The 19,132-nt window shown below is 39.4% G+C and overlaps 1 protein-coding gene and 1 long non-coding RNA gene across 5 annotated transcripts in view; one reads left to right on the top strand and one right to left on the bottom strand.

Moving 5' to 3' along the window:
- The window catches only part of cdin1 (CDAN1 interacting nuclease 1), a 50,631-nt gene extending 47,263 nt beyond the window's left edge, over positions 1 to 3,368 (bottom strand). For 2 of the 3 annotated variants that reach the window (XM_085257633.1, XM_085257635.1), the window contains exons 1-2: positions 3,285 to 3,368; positions 2,909 to 3,009 (exon numbers count right to left, since the gene is read on the bottom strand). In XM_085257633.1, coding sequence (XP_085113759.1) covers positions 2,909 to 3,009; positions 3,285 to 3,287 — 104 coding nt within the window. In that variant the 5' untranslated portion in view covers positions 3,288 to 3,368. The remainder of the gene's footprint in view (positions 1 to 2,908; positions 3,010 to 3,284) is intronic. The other variant, XM_085257634.1, reaches the window with a different exon arrangement.
- A 140-nt stretch (positions 3,369 to 3,508) lies between these two features.
- Positions 3,509 to 19,132, top strand: part of LOC146552344 (uncharacterized) — a 64,800-nt gene continuing 49,176 nt past the window's right edge. For both annotated transcript variants that reach the window (XR_014889994.1, XR_014889995.1), the window contains exons 1-3: positions 3,509 to 3,531; positions 3,664 to 3,730; positions 4,125 to 4,254. This is a non-coding gene — a long non-coding RNA (uncharacterized LOC146552344). The remainder of the gene's footprint in view (positions 3,532 to 3,663; positions 3,731 to 4,124; positions 4,255 to 19,132) is intronic.

Raw genomic sequence — 19,132 nt, 5'->3', positions numbered from 1 at the left:
CATAATATAGCACAGAAGGACACAGAGGACTCTCACATTCCCTCCCTCTTTATCTTGCCCTTCTTGCACCAACTCTCTCGGGGGACAAGTGGTAGAAGGACTGGGGTCCCCTCTAGACCCATGGGAAGACAGGCAAGGCCTGAGAGAGCAGCCCATCATTTCCAATTCTAATATGTGGCAAGAGAAGGACCTGATGGGACTGATGTCACATTTCCCCCCACACCAGCCTGCGATCGGCCCCCCATCCCCCTTTTCTGCCTAGCCACAGTCCAGATAGTAGACAGGACACCACGACTGGCTAAGAGGAGGGCAAAGAAGAGAGGGCAAGAACGGGGGTTGATATTTGCATGTCCCTCCATTGTGAGTGGGGGTAAAAAGTGACAGCACCGTGTCCAATTCTTTTCCCCCCAGAGCAGCTCGGGCCCAGCAAGAGAGGCCAGGCTGACAGATGACTCCCAACATCTGTGTTATGCAGCCGTTACAGATGAGGGACTCCACATCACAATCTTTCTCTTTCTGTCTGTCTATAGGACACTCCCTCTCTCCTCCCACAAACGCTTTTCATAATACAAGCAAAAGACCGACAGACTCTCTGTGGAAATTACCTTGAAATGGCCTATAACAATCTTTTTGTTCCAAGTTTAAATTCTCTTCCATTTAAGTTCCCAATCAAAAGCAATGACTATGAAATGATTTTGAACTCTATACAGCATTCAGATCCTTTGGGGTAATGATTATTTTAACAGAATTAAAAAAAAAAAAAAACAACTAAAGGGGAAAGAACTGTAAGAAATTTAACAAATAAAGATTTTTTTCAACCTAGTCAACATCTATCTACTGTAGATCTGTAGCTATAATATATGATGAAAGATCCTTTTTATATCAACTCCTTTTATTAATACATTTTAACTTTAATTGCATAAAAAAATGAATTCAGCCAGAGCAGAACTGTAAAATGACCACAGAGGACCATCAAATCATTTATGATTTCACCTAAAGTCAGTAACTAATAACTCCCTAGACCTAAATATATTACATCAGTAGGATGCCTTTACGCTCACCTGTGAAGTATTTTCATATACTTATTGGATAAATCAGATTAATGTAGCATAAAAGAAAACTATATGGTGTTTACTGACTCAAAGTCAGCCTTTAGTGGTTAACTACATGCATACAATTAAGGCACTGACTGTGCTACTTTCTTTGACAGAAATATGTGCATTTCATGCCATTTCTACTCAATATTGATTTTAACTGAGTAAATAATATTGCAATTAACAAAATGAGGTTTGAAAATATATATATTTATTACAGTGCTGGCTCTGGCTATGTTGGCCAAAGAGAAACCCTGAATAAAATACAATTACAGGGTAGCAAAATAATATCACTATCTAAATAAACTTCATGCCTCTGCTATTATACTTGTAAACAACACATGAATTTACAATTTATTCAACAGTTTCCATCCCCTGGAAAACAGGTATAGTATATTGCAAAATGATTTGGTATCAATGCAACTGTCTATTCTCCTGACTGTAATAACCAATTCTCTTGCCCATCCCCTTAGTCCAAGCCTGTCCACAATAAAGGCCCAAACCCCCTCCAACCCAACCACTGCCAGGCCCAGCCTGGCCAATATTTACGCAATGGCAGGGCTCCCACACAGTCTAAGGGGACAGGGGGTGTGTGGGGTGGGGGTGGCTGACTGCTGTGCCTGAGCGCATGCTAAGAGATGATGGATGGCCTAGTCGATATGTTATGTCTTAAGAGCCTGATTTCCTGCCAGTCCAATCACTAACCCTCCAGAGCCCAGCTCAGCTGATTGGACAACCAGAATAATTTCGCAGACTGTGAAAACACTGCTGCCGTGCCTGTCTGTCAGGCCCAGTGACGAGACTCAGGGATTTAAAGAGCAAGGGCCTCCCCGAGATTGGTTATAGTGAACGTAAAAATAATAACCAGCAAGACTAAACAAAAGAGCAAGCACCTCTGGGAGAGGAAGACTGTGAAGAATTACTGGAATGAAAACGGTGCAGTGTTTTCATTTAATTATTACACTCCAGTACAAAAGATGGCATTTGGTATGTTTGTTAAAGGCAGTTTGAGTGAGAATACAAAAAAGAAATAAACGCTAGACAGACTTCAGTGTTTCAGTGCTTAAACATGAGCAATATTGGATGCATTTTATATGCATGACATATTCCGTAAAATGCTGACAGTGAGAACAAAGGCAAACTGAAACTCCATGGCATCCCCTTTGGGGACCTGATACCTTCTTCTAGATTGGTGATTAGGGCACAATGGAAGTAGGAAGCTCCAAATACATGCGACTTTGTAAGTGACCTCGACGGGATCAGCCATGCTGTCCTGGAGGCCTTGGGGGATTACACATGTTACAGTCAATAACAGGAGGGCCTTCAGTGTCAAGGAGAAAGGCAAATACAACCATTAACCTCTCTCTTCGATTTCTGGATGTGCAGGACCTGCATGGCAAAACGCTGGCTAATGCTGTGGTGGAAGCCAATACAGAAACCTGTGTGGAATTAATTAGTGATCTTAACAAGTGAATTAAATAGGATCACAAATGCTGAAAAATAGGAGATAAAACTGAGGGGGGGAGGGGGATTACTTGGCTATGGGGAGCTGTACTCAGATGATAACAATATAATTTAAATTAACAAGCTTTCTGATACATTAATTAATTTCCAATAATCCAAAGACATCTTGTTTGGGCTTCTTTTGGTCTTGACTCATTGTTTTATAATGTGTGGTAACTGATGCTCATACGCAGCAGTTTGGTGTTTACTTTCTATGTCAGACATTAATATGCACTTGGAGTACAGTAACAGTCAATTGGCAAATGCAACGGAAACACACACTGAATGCAATCCAGTGTGTACACACTCACCTTGGAAACTTGTCCTTCAGTATCTTCATGCATCGGCGTGTAGGTCTCAGTTTTTCAGTCCATCGCACTATCTCTTTATATTCTGCTCGGGACAGTCTCATCTTTGAAGAGGGGAAGAGAATCTGATCAACACATGCTTCTGCACAAAGTTGTGACAACGCGACCTGCGAGGGTGTCAGGTCATTGACAGCTGTCAAAAACAGCTGTTTTACTGTTTTAGTAGCTGCACCGCTAACCAAACCTAGCTTTATGTTACACCTGCGAAACACTAAGGGCATATCATAACGTAAAACCTTCGGTCTCACCAAGGTATTAGTCGGCTTCATGTCTATTGTGTGCAACATGCTGCAAAAAATAGCTCAAAAGCAATAAATACCATGAAAAAGGGATCTTTACTCTTAATTCCTGCAGTCCTAGTACCGTCCCCGATAGCTGCTTCCCGCTAGGAAGTTGAAGGGGGTTACTTTCATGTGAACACCGAGTTGATTGGTAGAAGAATCCAAGGAGCTGAGTATGCCGACAGATGATTGGTTACTTTGTAGCGCGAAGGCGGTGCCTAGCTAAGACGTGTTGGTCACTGGAACTGCCTTCTCGTCGGCTGTTAACGACGCACGCAAAAACGAGTAGGTATTAGTAATGATAAGATACAGGCTCTCCTGTTACATTCTTCAAGTATTTTGCAGTCCAGCGGCTCTGGAATACATGAACTGTGCTGTTAGGGAAAACGCTTATGTTTTTTGTTCTTTTGTTTTAAGGGAAAGGTTGTAATGGAGAAATAGAGGCACGGTGACTGGGAGAAATAAGGGAACGCCTCCCTAATGCGTATGTGAACTACAGTTTCACTAATAGCGTGACAGATTTAACACATTTCTAGCCATGGTTTTGGTTCTGCGTTTACATTTATGGCACTCACTGGGGATGAAAAAAAAAACGATGGCTGAAACAAATAGTTTTTAGCTTTGACCATAAAGTTTATATTTTGTAACGCAACACTCAGTCTCATGTAAAGCGAAGGGTTCATGCAGCGATTTCAGACACATGGCTCTTTTGTTTGTACTTCTGATTTATTTTTAAAAATAGTTATTTACATTTTAAAGAACTGAAGACGCAGTATCTTTATAGCTGAGTCCATCGTTTTTCAAAAATTCTTATTTTCCGTATTTAGCGCAGTAATTGAAATTAAAGTGTCTAAATATATTTTCTCACCTTTTTATAGTGGTTCAATGAGAGTCATATGACATCTGTTACCCCTTGACTCCACAATTACCTCCTATGGGAAATGTTGTGGGTCATCTCCAGTCTTGGGCTCCCCCAGTATCCACCAGCATCCTCTCTCAGCAGTAAAGGTATATTGGTTCAATTTGCACGACATAAATTAGACGTAAAAAATTCAAATGGATTGCTGTATAGAAGAAACAACTGTGAAACTTTGAAGGATAAACATTTGCTTTCTGTAACATTTCTAACTTGAAGCTGTGTGTCTTTTAATGATTATGAATCTAACAGTTAAAAATTGGTTGTTTTAAACAACAGTAAGATTGGAGTAATTCTTTAAGACCAAATACATCCCTTGAGATCAATATAATTTTACAATGGCATTACTGTATAATTAGTCTCTGTGGAATAGTGCTAAAGCTCATTCACTAATAGATTTTCTTTTAAATCTTTTGTCTTCTTCAGTTCATTTTTGTTTGATTTTTATTTTCCTAAAAAAATAAAAAATGAAAGATGATCGCTGTCACAAATAACAGGACTCAAAATGTGTATTTTTTATTTATTTATTTATTTATTTTTAATCTGTATTATCACCTGTATGCCTGTATAATTATATTAGTCTCTTCTATGGCTGAGTCAAACATTCTTTTGGTTTTCTGCATTCTGAGTGAACAATGCATCAGTGAGCAGAAAGGCTCTATCTGACCTGTGCTGTGTCAGAAAATAGCAGTCATTGTTGTTGGGCAGTGTAGTATGATGTCTGAGATGAGCTGAGGTCTTAGGCTCTGTGTTCACCGGCATAGTGCCTGGGTCTGAAAGGGCTCAGCGCTCTGTAGCTGTTACAAAAGGGAGCTGTGTAGTGGGATTGGTATAGCTAGATAAGATCAGGGCAACTGAGGAAGTCTGGTCTGATTGCTACAAAGGGCTGAGGTCAGGGGCAGGAGGAGCAGTTTACCCATCTAGGTATCAGAGGATCAGGGGTTTTGGTGGGGAGCCGTGTGTGTAATAGGTATAAAAGGACCAGTGTAATGCAATGGTATAAAATGATAAAAATCAGAGAAGGGGTTGGAAGGCTGTGTATTGTAATGGCTTCAAAAGCTAGGGGATCAGAGATTTTGTTGTTTGCAGGTGTCTACTCTTGCCCTTCTATGTACTCCTATGTGTGTGTGTAAGCACACATTTTTGTATTGAATAAGTTTATATCTGTATGCATTTACTGATGGCTAAGAAAGCCACAGCAGGCTGTGATTAGAGCTGAAAGAGAGAGCGAGGTGATGGAGAGGATGCAGGGAAAAGATACCGGGTGAAAGATGAGTGCTTTGGAGACTGCGTGTAAACAGGGCAGTTGTACACCCAGTGTCGCTAACCAGCTGTGAAGCCGTCTCACAGTAGGAGATGAATTTACAAAGGATGTCTCCCTCTGATATCCAGGAGATGCTGCACTGATCTCTGCTCCACTGCTCTCGGCACACCATTGTAGTGCTAAGCACTGTTCCACTAATGGCACTTATATACCTTAATGCCTGGAAAACATTTACATTTTGCTGGCAGCAGAGGGAAAGTGTGTATCTGTGGAGAAGAGGAAAATGCGTGCATGCATAAGAAGTGTTTTTTATCAACAGTATCTGACAATGAATTGAAGATTTGTGAGGCTGTGTAATTTCCTTTACTCATCACATAGTTTAAGGAAATTGCAAGCCCTCCCATGTCTTACACATAGTCCCTCCTTACCATATCTAGTGATATTACTCACGTTACAAAGAGAGCATTTTGTTACACTAGATCGTCAGCATTACTGTCATAATGTTCCTTTTTTTCCATTACTGAAGCCAGTGACTTCACTCCCCTGCAACACAGAATTGCTCTCCAATCTTCAGGGAGTCTGGGATCTTAGCTCTAAAAATCACAGTTTAAACATGAGGCAAACCATAACCAGGAAATGCCTGTAGTATTAGCAAGGTATCGGATTCATACATCCCCCCTGTACAGCATGACTGCCCCTGAAAATCCCACATCCATATTTTACATCATGGGAGACAAGACACATGTGTTTCACCTAAGCTTTCAAAGCTGTTTCTTTCATTTATTTTATTATCTTTTAATGAATTTAATTAGAGGACATGTAATTAAATACAATTGTGCTCATCCCCTTAACACAAACACACACACATATGTGCAAACATACACACACACATTTGGCTGTAAATCTGTAAATCGCCCAAAACAACATGTGCAATGTGAGCAAATTTACTGGATTAATAGGAGATTCATAATATTTTGGGATTGTATTTCACTCTAAACGGCTGCATGCGGAAACAAAGGCTGCAGCCCAAACTCATTAATCATAGTCAACGGGCTGCCCGAGTGCAATTTGCATGACCGAGGTGGCTGCACATGCTGCCGTTCGGCCTAGGTTGCTGGATCTGCCTTGATTTGGCCCGGCCGTTAACGCTGCGTCAATCAAGGATAACCCAATAACAGTATGACAGAGGAAGAGGGGAAAAAACATTTTCTTCTCATTACCCAACACCACTTCCCCTCCCTCCCTCTTCCTGGCTACCCAACTTCTTATTTTAGTTAGGACTAATTATACTGGCCTGATGAAAATGAAGCCATTCTGGATCTGCATCTATTACTGAAAGCATAAATTCCTAATTTAAAAAAATATATACGATTTAAAAAAACTTGAATATTTAAAATAATAAAATATTTTTCCATCACTAACCTCTTAATGTATATTAATAGATGTCAAAGTGTGATTTGAACGTTGCATGTATTTTCAGAGAAAATAGAAGTCTAGCTATTTAGCTTTTTTATGGTGCAACGTAATTACTTTTATCTATAAAGAAAACTTTTTAGGTTGCTCTGTATTTTTGTCAGTCACAGTTTGGAGCCTCACTAAGCCATTTTAACTGTAGATAATTGGGTTGAGGCGTGATGCAGTGAAGTTCAAAATGAAGCACAATTTCACAACGCTCTAATCTCACCAATGGCTCCATACACTGAATTCTAATTATCTCGTCAGGAACTTTGAAAAAAAAAAAGTGGCTTTTTAAATTTTTATTTCTAGTCCATACGAGGTGTGTGTGTACAAGCGTTGGTGTGTGCGACACACCATGATGTGTGCGTGCGTGCATAAGTGTTTTTTTGTGTATGAGGCACACACACACACACGCACACACAGACACCCACCATCACCACACACAGACACGTGAATGCGGCTTGTGTCTGGTCTGGCCTCTCTACCTAGCTCTGCTGACGAGGCTCATGCTGTGCTCTCCCCCCATCCCCTAATATCCTGGAGGCATTTTTCTCATTATCAAATATTGTTTGATGTCTTTGTTTCTTGATGATTAACCATGGTCACCAAACACTGGTCTGGATTGTTTAAAATTTAATTTTGGGGCTCTGAAGTACCTGCAGAGGGCCGACTGGTGGGGACACCCGTATTTTATGTACGCTATTTTTCACGCTGAAATGCAAGAGGACACACATTGAAAAACACAATAAATCCTGGAGGAGAATCATTAGTGGAATACTAGTGGTTTTATGACCATTGTTATTCAATGCTGTATTGAGATGCAGTAAATTGTACTGTTTATTATGGGTTAGTGGATTCAGTTCAATTTTCAGAATAATTATGTTGTTTTTTATTTTGCATTAATAAAACTGCTCACTGTATACTTTTCAGTGTAAAAACTTAACGTTCCTTATTTACAGTGTAAATATTTGTTTCTCAAATCCAGTTTTTATTTTTGTACATCTTTTTGCTTATTCCTTGTGTTTTCACTTTACCGACCACATATATTTCACTGATAATTTGAACATCATAAAGACAAACATCTTGCTTTAGGTACCCAAGATTTATGATGGAATCAACATCATTGTAAGCAAACAAATAGGGAAACAACAATCTCCCCTAATGTCAGCATGTCAAAACTATATTGAATACTTGAAATATCTGTGTATCTAAGGCTGAATAGCAGCCATTGTATCAGTCTAATGATATTATCCTCTGAAATTTGGAGTGAAAGAAAAATGGCAGAAATGAGCAGTACCATTGTCTGCCCCCATTTTATTTAAACAAATTGCAAGTGCAGAGAGGCGCAGACTGAGGGAAAGGAAGAACAAGGGAGACAGAGAGAGAGACAAAAAGAGAGAAAGTGCTCTGTAAATGAAAGGTTATGCGCCGTCCCATGTGTTTGTATTGTCAATAACTGGAGAAGGCTGTCAAGAAAGTGGGGAGATAAAGGTCAATAACTCAGGCAAATGTGTTTGTATTTGTACACTCCTGCTGATAGCATAGCAAACGTCAGGGCCTGTGTCTGACACCCCACAACAATAACACAAACAGTGGGGCTAGCACTAGAATAGTCATTATTATTGTTGCTGCTGGAAATGAGAGGGAACCTCAGCACATGGCTGTGACAGCCGGCACAGTGTCACTCAAACATCACTCCATAATGAAACACGCCAGAGATCAGAAAAGGCGATGATAAAGTGTAAACACAAAGAGATTATGCTGCCGGATGATTCTGATATTTGCCTTATTTTCTTGTCTCTGAAGAAATATGATCGTAACCGTGATGTTTTGGAAGCACTTAACACAAAATGTAGGCACTGGAATAATTAGGCCTGTTACTTTTGTTTGTTTTTCTTTCAAAATAAAGTTTCCAGAATTTCCCTTTTATTGTTTATCCATCGCTAATTTTCAAGCAGTGAAGCATGCTTGTTTTTTAATAACGTCATTAACTTTAATAAAGTAAAATATGATAACTGTGAATGTAGCCCCTTTGATTAGATCAATGAGAATTTTCCATTTTATCCTGAAAGATAAAATAGCAAGTAAATTAAATTTGTAGGACTAAAAAAACAAAATACAAACACACACAATGTTAAGCTTTAATTTAAAAGCTTGATTCATTTTTCATGATTTATATACGTGTTTAACTGCTATTTTTTTTCGAGAGCGGTTTAGTGTTTCTCTCCGTGGCCTTGAGTGCAATAAATGTGCAATTAACAGACTTAACTAATTCATGAGGAACATTTTGAGACTAACGAAGGGCATAACTACTGTACAGACGCCACTGTCATCTGTGAATATTGTTATTGTTCTGCTTTTAATTGCTGGAGGAGGAGGAGGAGGAGAAGAAGGAGGAGGAGGCAGCGTGTTTTGAATATACGTCTTCGGTTACCATAGCAAAAAAGAAACACAGGCTCCCTCTTGACAGTTATATCTAACGTCAGAGGTACGTGGAGGTGTTAACTTCTCCAGTTTAAACCAGCTACCAAACAAATGACTTTTAACACACAAAGAAACCAGATATAAGTAGGTATACCACAAGTAATGACATCGAGTCATTTGGCCATTCATCTGGATACGTGATCAAAGAAAAGGTTCCACAATTTTTATGTGCCTTTAAAACACAGACTTTTTTTAACCAGATATAATTTGTGTTATTTTAACTGTTATTGCAGTGGATTAAAAAACACTCAACTGTCTTTCTTTTCTTAGCAAACTGCAATGATTAAATAGTTTTAAGTAAAATGCAAACAAAATAGCTGCCTCGCTGTCTGTGATTTTTACCCAAGAAGCGTATTTTCTGTTGTCATCAGCGCACGTGTCCACAAAATTTGCAAACGTTGTGCTACTGTTGTGAGCGCATGAAGCAAAATGTACTTTAAGTGAGTATATAAGTCCATAGGGGAAAGTGGATCCCTCTCTCTCTGTTTCACCCTCTCCCCAGTCAGTTTGTTTATTGGCTGTGGAGCCTCGTAGTGGTTTACATTACATATGATTATGTAAATCTGGAGCTGTTCCTGTGCATTATGGGCCAATGCATTGTCAAGATCTTTTCTAAAGCAGTCAAGTAGCTATTTCTGAATTCTTTTATTATTTGAGAGTGCAACAAAGAAAGTCTTTTGTTCACTGTTTGCCACACACACACTAACATGCATACACAAACACACACACACACACACATACACGCGCGCTTCTGCTGCCGTCCATGACTTACTACTGTCCCCTAGTGGTGCTCGAGTCCACAATCCCTTAACTCTCCATTTCTATCAACTTTCCACACTTCCATTCACCTGACTTCCCCCTGTCTTTGTCCTGCTCCCCTTCTGTGTGCCTTCTCTCTGCCTTATCATGCTCAAACATTTAAAGGGTTGATTTGCAGTATTGTATGACAGGGAGCTCCAATTATGCATTGCTGTGTCCACAGTGACTTTGCTTTCAATGGAGGGCTCAAACAGTGTCAACAAAAACAGGAACCCTGATGTTTTGTGGCTATTGTGAGGCCAGAGCTCGTGTCAATAAGGTATTGTTTAGTCAGAGTGCCACACCAAAACGGCAGTGAGAATGTTATCAGACCTGTGGAAATCGGGTGTGCGTATAATAGTGCTAAAATGTAAGTATGATTGTTTGGACAAGCCCAGCACAAATGCATACAGGGAACAGCCTTGGAGCTTTGTCACCTTTCCACGCTGTTGTTTTTAAAGTGAGCAACGCAGCGGGAACCTTTATAGAACAAAAACCCTTTTTTGCATCTGTCGCTTATTTCATGATTCTAAAATTACTCCTCGATTATTTATTTGTTTTAGAATTATTTTTAGTCAGGTCAAAAGAGTACTCTCTTATGCCTGCCATCACCGAGTTGATCTCCTATTCCCGCAGATAATAGTATGCATTTTTATACTTTTTGTTTTTGCTTTCTTGATCACTGTTATTCCAGCTCTAATTGGTGTGATAACCTGGAACAGTGCTAATAAACAATAGGGTAAAGGGGTCAGCCTCCACTGGCAGTGCATGGACACACACAGTCAAGTCACTCATGTCAAATGACCAATTATACAGGTTATAGAGGATGGCACCTCCGTCTCCAGTGCCCCGTCCCTCCTGGGATAGCTTTCCAATGAGTGGGCTATCACTCAAAACCAAACCACATTCATTCATTAGTCCGTTAAGATGGGCATCAATTATTCATTGAGAAAGTGGCCAGTGGATTATTTCTGTCAGCACAAGGCTTATTGTATCAAAGGTTGATTATGGCTGTGTTAATTTAGCATGCACTTTTGTTTGTGTGATTTGTCAAAAGGATAAATCTTAAAAACGAAATGTGAATTAAAAAAAAAACATCAAATACAATTTTTTCACTTAATTCTAGAGTTTATATAAATATATATAAAACTTTCACAACAATATATTTAATGATTTTAACCAAATGCAGAGCAGTTTTAACATATAGAGAGTGCATCACTTTCACATTGCCCTGCATAATTGAACTAAATGTAACTTGCTTGTGTGATACGGTGTCGTCATGATTTATGAGTTAAATATGCTCAACACCTTCCCTTTATTCTTCCTTTCAGTCACTAACAATCCTGTGCTCACATGTTTTTTTCGTGGCATCATCCCCAAAATTCACACCCACGCCACTCTGTAAAATCGTTTTATTAGAATGTTAAAAAGTCCTGCGGGGATTTTATTTTTTTAGAGAGCTCAGTGAGAGGGGAACTAGTAAAACAGTTACCCTAAACTGGACGATTGACAAAGCCTTGGCTGAGACTGCAAACACAGACTCATGCATTGTTTTGCAGTTAAAGTGTTAATTACATCATGCATTAAGCCTTTTTTTAATGTATAAAAAAAAATTTTATACCCCAAATTTTTATTAAGCTATTCATTTGTTGTTTAATTTCCTGTTTATACTCATTTTACAAAAAAGTTAATTTTCCTTATCAAATTTATAGTAAATTACATGATTATTAAAATGACATTTTCATTATTTTGTACTGAAATGTCTTAACATTAACCTACTTTCCCCTTCATCTGACTCATAGAATACCCTTTGAAAACATGACTAAGTGAAGTGCTATTTAAGCAAACACGTTGCGAGTGAGGCAATGTTTTAGCAAATATATATATGGAGTGTTTTGGAGATTAGTATCCTGTTACAACACATAGCAACACACTTTAGTTTCGTGTTTGCAGGGTTTTTCCCAATGACAAATTTGAACTTCAGAAAACTCATTCAAAGCAGCCGATGAGGAGACGTGGTATGTAAGTGTACACCATGTCAACAAACTCCTTTTAGCTGGGAGCATTACATGTTATGTTAAAGGATATTATTGTTCTCGATAAAGACTTTAATAATATTGCCTTTTATCAAATGAAATATGGGCATATATAAATATTATCCCGCTATTTTTAGGATGAATGACAGGGATTCTCACAGACGAGTAGACACTTTATATGGTCAGAAGGCTCATTTGTCTTGACCTTTCCCCCCATTACTAATCCCTGCCAGTGATATCCAAGTGTCACCACGTTACAGGTTAAAAAAGTTCATTGATCCAAAAAAAAAAAAAAAAAAAGGTGTGTCACTGTTTTTAGAGTTTTAATGAAGGATAAACAGTGAAGAAGTGACAGAGTGCAGACTTGGACTTGGCACTGGGCTTTGAGCCTCAGCAGGTACTTACATGTGATGCAGTGACAGCTCTTTGAGTTGGTGGGGAAATTAATTCTTGCTCAGTGTAAAGAATCTATTCATAACAGCTTTTGCTTGAGAAAACATTAACAATTTTTCATATGGATCAAAGTGGCCATCTGGTTAAATTCACACAGGCTATACCTTATTCATGCACCTCGTTTACTGCTCTCGGTGGATTACCTTAATTTTCTGTCTTCCCTTTTCCCTCAGGTTTGTGGAGCACTTGCAGAGTGAGACTCTCTCAAGAATGTGTCTAATTTAGTGGCTAAGAGGCAGATTTATACCTGTGCTAGTTATGAAGAAGGTTGCTCCCTCGAGAAGCCCAATGACTGTTTACGGGCGGCCTGACAATGCCTCAGCAGATGATGAAGCACCTGCCAGAGTGCCCCCCCCCCCCGCCATGTCTGTTCCATCCCCTTCTGTCTGTCTGCTCACTTCCCTTCCTCCTGCTTTCTTTTTTCTTCTTTCACTCTTCCTTCCTCCTTTCTTTCTTAGCGCTCCTCGCTCACTCCTGTCTCCCTCCCTTTCTCTCGCTTTGTTTCTTTTCTCAGAAGAGCCACCATCTCCTTCAGTTACCATGGAGTTGTGCATTTTACAACCATCCGCACTGCTCTCCCCAGAGTGAACCCATCTACTTACTCTGCCACTGAGAATAAGAGTTTTCCCTTCCATGTCCTTCTGCCATTCTTCCTCTATTCTTCCTCCCCTTCCACACATTCGTACACCAGATGGACAAATTGACAGCAGTGCACAAACACACACCAGCAAGCAGAACTGTGGTCAGGTTTTGTTTATGACAGAGAAAGGCAATATCAGGATTGTTTCAGAGTAGTGTCATCACATGAAATGTATCGCTGTCAGGAGTATGTTTTATATGTCTGGGCTCTTGGCTGAAGCCATTTTGGGAAACAGAAAATATCATATCGTATGACCTCCTCTGGTATAAAAGTAAACTATCAGCTGTAAATCTGATACACAACTACAGTTTTGCGTGTGTGAAAAAGAAGAGAATTGAGTTCACTGCAACATAAGTAAATGAAAAAAAACTGTTTTATGAAGTTAATTCTATTTTTAAGTTAATGCTTTCTTACATATTCGCAGTGATCTAGTTTTTAAACTGTGATTTTTAATAGAATTAATTAAATTATACAGTTTTTCTGTGGTTTTTGGAAGGTAAAAGCAAGACACAAGACACAAGGTGAACCCTTATCATATATTTAAAAACAACTAGTTATGCGCTATTCATTTTTCCAGTGTAAGCATTTTAGGTTAATTTCCTCTTTTAATAATTTTACAATTTTATAAAACCAATAATTTGTCCTTCCTTATGTTGTATAATATGGCCAATTCTTCATCACAGTGTTAAATTGCATTTGTTCTTTCTTTTAAGTATCCAGGCTGCATTAAACTCAGTGGGCCATACACTCATTAATGTATGTTGTATGAGTTTGCACCTGTAATTAAGTGTCAGTTTATGAAACACACAAACACTAATAATACCCAGAGCTTTTCTTGGTGAGCCCAGTGGTGGCAATAGCCCATCCATCAATGTCCCTAATGAGGCTCATACAGACAAGTCAGCGGCAGCTTCATGAGTCCCTCAGACTTATTTTCTGTGCTATAATACATATGCTATGATAACCACCCAACCCCCCCTACCAAGACAATATGAGCAAAGATAGAGAAAATATGTGCGTATCTATGTGTGTGTGTATACATGTTTGTGTGCAAGGCCAATAATAAGCATGTCGTATTAAAGCGTGTGTATTAAAAGTGTGTTCAAAGTTCCCATTAACCTCACTGCCACTTTAGTTTAGGCGATGTTAATCAAAACCAGCACCATTAAGTGCGAGGTCTTTAATATGGCTACTATTTTGAATGTCACCATTAATAATATGATGCTGAGTGTCCAACTTGAGAGCTAATGAGGTGTCATAGGTTATTTAGACCAGTCAGAAACCAGCACAGGGTATCAGTTATACAAAGACCTTGGCTTCGACACAGTTGTAGAATAGCGAAGCTATTATGTAAGGCACAGTCGACACCAAAACTCTGTTTGTACAGATCTTGTTTATTTATGGTTTCAGCTAACCTGGCGTTCACCACTGAGATTCTTCAGAAGCTTATGAATGATAATCCTCTTCCTGTTTATCCAAATCATATTTCTCTTCTCTGGCTCTCCGAGGCACAGTGTACAGAATGTGGCCGCCATATTTGGATAAGAGATATGCAGTTTTTAGAATCTGAATCCTTTGTTCTGTGGACAGATTTCATGGTCGGGATCCTTTCTGCACTCCTCCCAAGTAACAAACATACTTTTTTGTGCATTTAGGGGGCACGGTTTTGAAATCACGTCCCCCTTGTGATTAATGTGAATTTATGTAACAATAAGGAGAAACTACTTTTGAAATACTTTAAGACTCCTTGATATATTTTTTTTCTGTTTGTCAGTATGAAAGCAGCAGCAGTCAGTGTGTCGGCGGTTAATGACAGAGGAAGTGACGTCTGACAACTATAGCCTGCCACGGTGGTTGGTTCTTTAAGAGCAAAAGGAGGTGGCCACGTCTCAACGCTAATGGAGGAGGAGAAAATGGCCGTGTCACATCTGTCAACGTATTATGCTTTAAACCTAGACAGTTGTTGTCGCTCTTGCAGGCCCATAATTTTATGCCATTAAATGTACCAAGGGGGGAAAGAGTCAGGGAAGAAGGAATGAGGGAGGTGGGCTCTGAAGTGAAAGCAGTTGTACAGTTTCTCTACCTCTTGTTTCCTTCATGCCTGATTCCCTGCCACTTTTGTGCTGGAAACTTTTGGCATTTCTTGAAAGCATAAAGACCAGTTGGGACTTTAAAGTGATCACAAAGTCAATCATGTTGGCTTGAATTACCAGCAATCTCTGTCAGTTAGTCCCTCTCAGCGGCTACGCCGGGATGTGTGGGAGGGGTGTAGGCAAGAGTTGAGCGTGTGCTCGTACGAGTGTATATTAACATACTGGAAATGCGTGGGAGTGAGGAAAAGTATGAAACTTAAATTACAGATGATGGCACAAAGGGACTCATTTTCATACCTAATTGTTTTAAGTTCAATAAAATGAACTCGACTTGTTTGGGAGTTTTTAGAGAAAACTATATGGAGAGGAAAGCAGAGTTTTAAAGGAAACTGTGCGGCCAAATTACAAAGCCCCGCAGGTGAGAGCAACTCTGACACTTTTTTATGAATTGCAACTAATCGAAAATGTTGGCAGGAATTACTGTCACTTGTCCTGATTTGTATGCATGGCAACCTTTTTCATCTCAAAGAATACTAGACCCCACAAGGTCTTTACATTATGGGCAAACATTTGCAATTATGATGAACTCTGCCAGCTTATCTCAAAAGGAACAGGTTCTTACTGATGGACAAGAAGACATTTTAATGAAATAAACTGCTTTGAGCTGATGAAATAAAGATTGCTCCACCTCAGGGCACACTCAAATTAAATTATCAAGATGACTGCATGCATGCCGCCCCCATTAACGCAGGTATCGTAACAGCCTAATCGCACTGCACTTGCTCTCTATAGCATTTGTGAAAGAGCTACTGTATACAGTGGATGATGCTAACACTCATCCTCTCTCCCACGTTTCAGCCCTCTTCCACCAAAGGCCTTACAGCTTTTCTTTTACTTCATTCAGTGGGATGAACTAATGTTGAAACCATATGTTGTCCCTGGAGGCTGAGCGAGTAGACACTGCGATGCATGCGGTTTTATGCGTGCAGATAAACATGGGCTTGTCAGATGTCTCTGGAAGGAGCCCAGAGTCCTCTGCCTTAAAACAATGTTGGTGTTGGGGCGAGAGACTGTGACTGGCAATGGGAAACACCTGTGCTGGGGTGAGCAGCCGGGCAGCGTAGGGTTAGGGGGGTGCAGGGACTTTACCACTGTTAGAAGAGGAAGGGAAGGCAAGAGGGAGGTATAAAGCCAGTTCGAAAGGCCACTACATCCTCAACATTTGCTTCTGAGAAGTGGAGGTCGAAGGAAATTAGTTACAGTAATGTCTTGGTTGTTGCCACTTAAATTTTAACACACATGTGCTGGGAAGTGAGCCAGAGTCTCAGCCTGGAAGAGAGTGTGCACAGCACTAGTTAGTGAAGACCATTAAAAAATTTGTAATGGTGGGGGAAAAAATATGGGAAATATGTGACTTAATCCATAAATAATTTTTTGATCAAAAATCACTCTTTTAATATCTTAAGGAAGGACTTTCCAGAAGTTACTACAACCACAATAAATAAAAAGTAAATAATTTACTTACAAAACTGTGTTAAAGTGGCATGAAATATTTTTGTCGTGTTCTTTACTTTTGTAACAAAAAATGGTTAAACTTGCTTAAGTGTTAGGGCAATTTCTGCAGGCATTTCAGTTTTATGTTTGTTTGTTTCTTTATTTATTTATTGAAGAATATCTAGCCTAGTGGAAAAGAAAGTGTATACAGTAAAAACATGCAAATCTCAAATGAAATAAAGAACACACAACACAGCATCAATTTCACAGCCAAACATCTTACCCCACTGCATATCCATCAGCCTCTCCTCAGCGGCCCGACGCTCCACACTCAAGTCATGTCGATCTTTCCATCTCATGCTTCTCTATCCTGAGGTGCCTGCTGTCAATTTATCAGACTCTTCCTTTTAATTTCATACTTTCCACCGTGTAAGCATCCATCTTCACTGTCTGCAGCAGTGTTAGAGGGTTCAGAGCGTAGTTGTGTGTAATAGAGGCTGATGTGTAGACCACGACTGACAGGGAGAACCAAGTTGCAATGGAGTAATGAGTTTGTGGAGAAAAAAAAAATTCTGTATACTGCACGCAGTGTGCGGGTCCACATTGTAAATTTTGTTGGCAGTTTTTTCTTTTATTTATCTTTTTTATTTCTGTACATGTGTGTATCAGAATCCAAAAATGTCAGTTTAAGTTAAAATTTTGTGTATTTACATTTAGGTCTAGCTTTAATGCCCAGGAGTAAGGTTGTTGATATAGTTAATCTAAAATTTGTATCAAGCTACTTACAAGCCAGATGCCTACAGTATGAACCTGAAAATGTGTGTTGGGGAGAATGATGTAAAGTAATAGAGTGGATGTTGCAGTATCTTTGTTCTGAACTGACATTTATCAGTGGTTGAATCTAGCAGTCACACAGCCTTATACAGTCATACTGATGAAGAGAAATCGCCTGTATTTCTGGATTCAAGCATAAAATTAGTAGATTAAATTTTTGTTAAACTCCATTAGCTCTATTCCTTTGATTTGACACATCCAAAATGTGCACTGAATGTGACACATAAAATATAATAAATCTAATCTTTATTTTGGACTCTCAAGCCTTGTCTCTATAACCCTCTCCTCATTTTCTCATCATCCTTTCCTCTCGTCTACGTTTTTTTTCTGTCTCTGCATCTACCAAAATTAATTACTGTATGTTTTATTTTATGAAGGTGTCAGGATGAAATGATGAATGGCTTGTAATATCAAAAGATTAAAGGCACAATGCAATGAAGGACGCACCTTCTTACACTGTGATAGTGCTTACATGCGGGCACACACACACATTTACACACACAAAGCATGCACTCACAGTCTCTGGGGCCCCTGATATCTGGTTTCATATTTGATATTAACTACATGGGGGAGCGATTATGGCCACAATGTCATTACCAGTGGTAGAGGGGCATAATAGAAGTGAACTTTTCAAAAAGGTCCTTATAATTGCTGCCTGGGTCCTTCTTGATAAAATTCAATATTGATATGTACACCGGTCCCCTCATTACGGCCACAGATGAAAAAGAGCATTTCAGCATTCTTTAATGAGCGCTGTACCAGTGAAGGTCATCTTAATGGGGTTCAACTTGTTTTTTGGGAGCCAGAGGTAATATTCTAATGAGAAAGAGCTACTACACCACTCTAGTAATTCTGTAATTGCACCCATGGATGCCACTTTATTGTTGCCTGTGCAGCAGTGTTGAAGTCCTTTGTTGTCATTTGCAATATTGCTTGTCCTCTCTGCTCTGTTTTGGTGGTCCACTTTCACACATAGAGATGCACAAATGCACACATTACTGTATTTTAAGACACTATTCAGTGTTTACTGAAAACTGAAGTTTTTCCTTGGCTTACTTATGAGCAGACGGCACAATGGCTGTGCAGTGTTTAGCACTGTTGTCTCATAGCAAGAAGGGCCCGGGTTTGAATCCACAAGCTAGCCAGGCCTTTCTGTGTGATGTTCTCCATATGCTTGCATGGGTTTTCTTCAGGTACTCCTGCTTCCTCTCAGAATCCAAAAACATTCCTGGGATTAGGTTAATTGGAAGATCTAAATTGGTTATAAGTTGTCTATTTTTCTGTGTTAGATCTGTAACATTGCTAGCATTTTTTTTTTATTAGAAAAAAAACAACCAAAACGCCACTAATTGTCCAGTGTTGCATTGCACTTTGAAGACTTTCTGTGTCCAATTTGTCCAATATTTTTAGCCTAGA

The sequence above is a fragment of the Mchenga conophoros genome, linkage group LG19, assembly GCF_057382185.1.
Source record: "Mchenga conophoros isolate Kocher_MC1m ecotype Shallow Benthic linkage group LG19, M_conophoros_male_GT1.1, whole genome shotgun sequence".
In the NCBI taxonomy this organism is placed as follows: domain Eukaryota; kingdom Metazoa; phylum Chordata; class Actinopteri; order Cichliformes; family Cichlidae; genus Mchenga; species Mchenga conophoros.
Note: the sequence above shows the minus strand (reverse complement) of the source record. Positions and strands in the feature narration are given on the sequence as shown.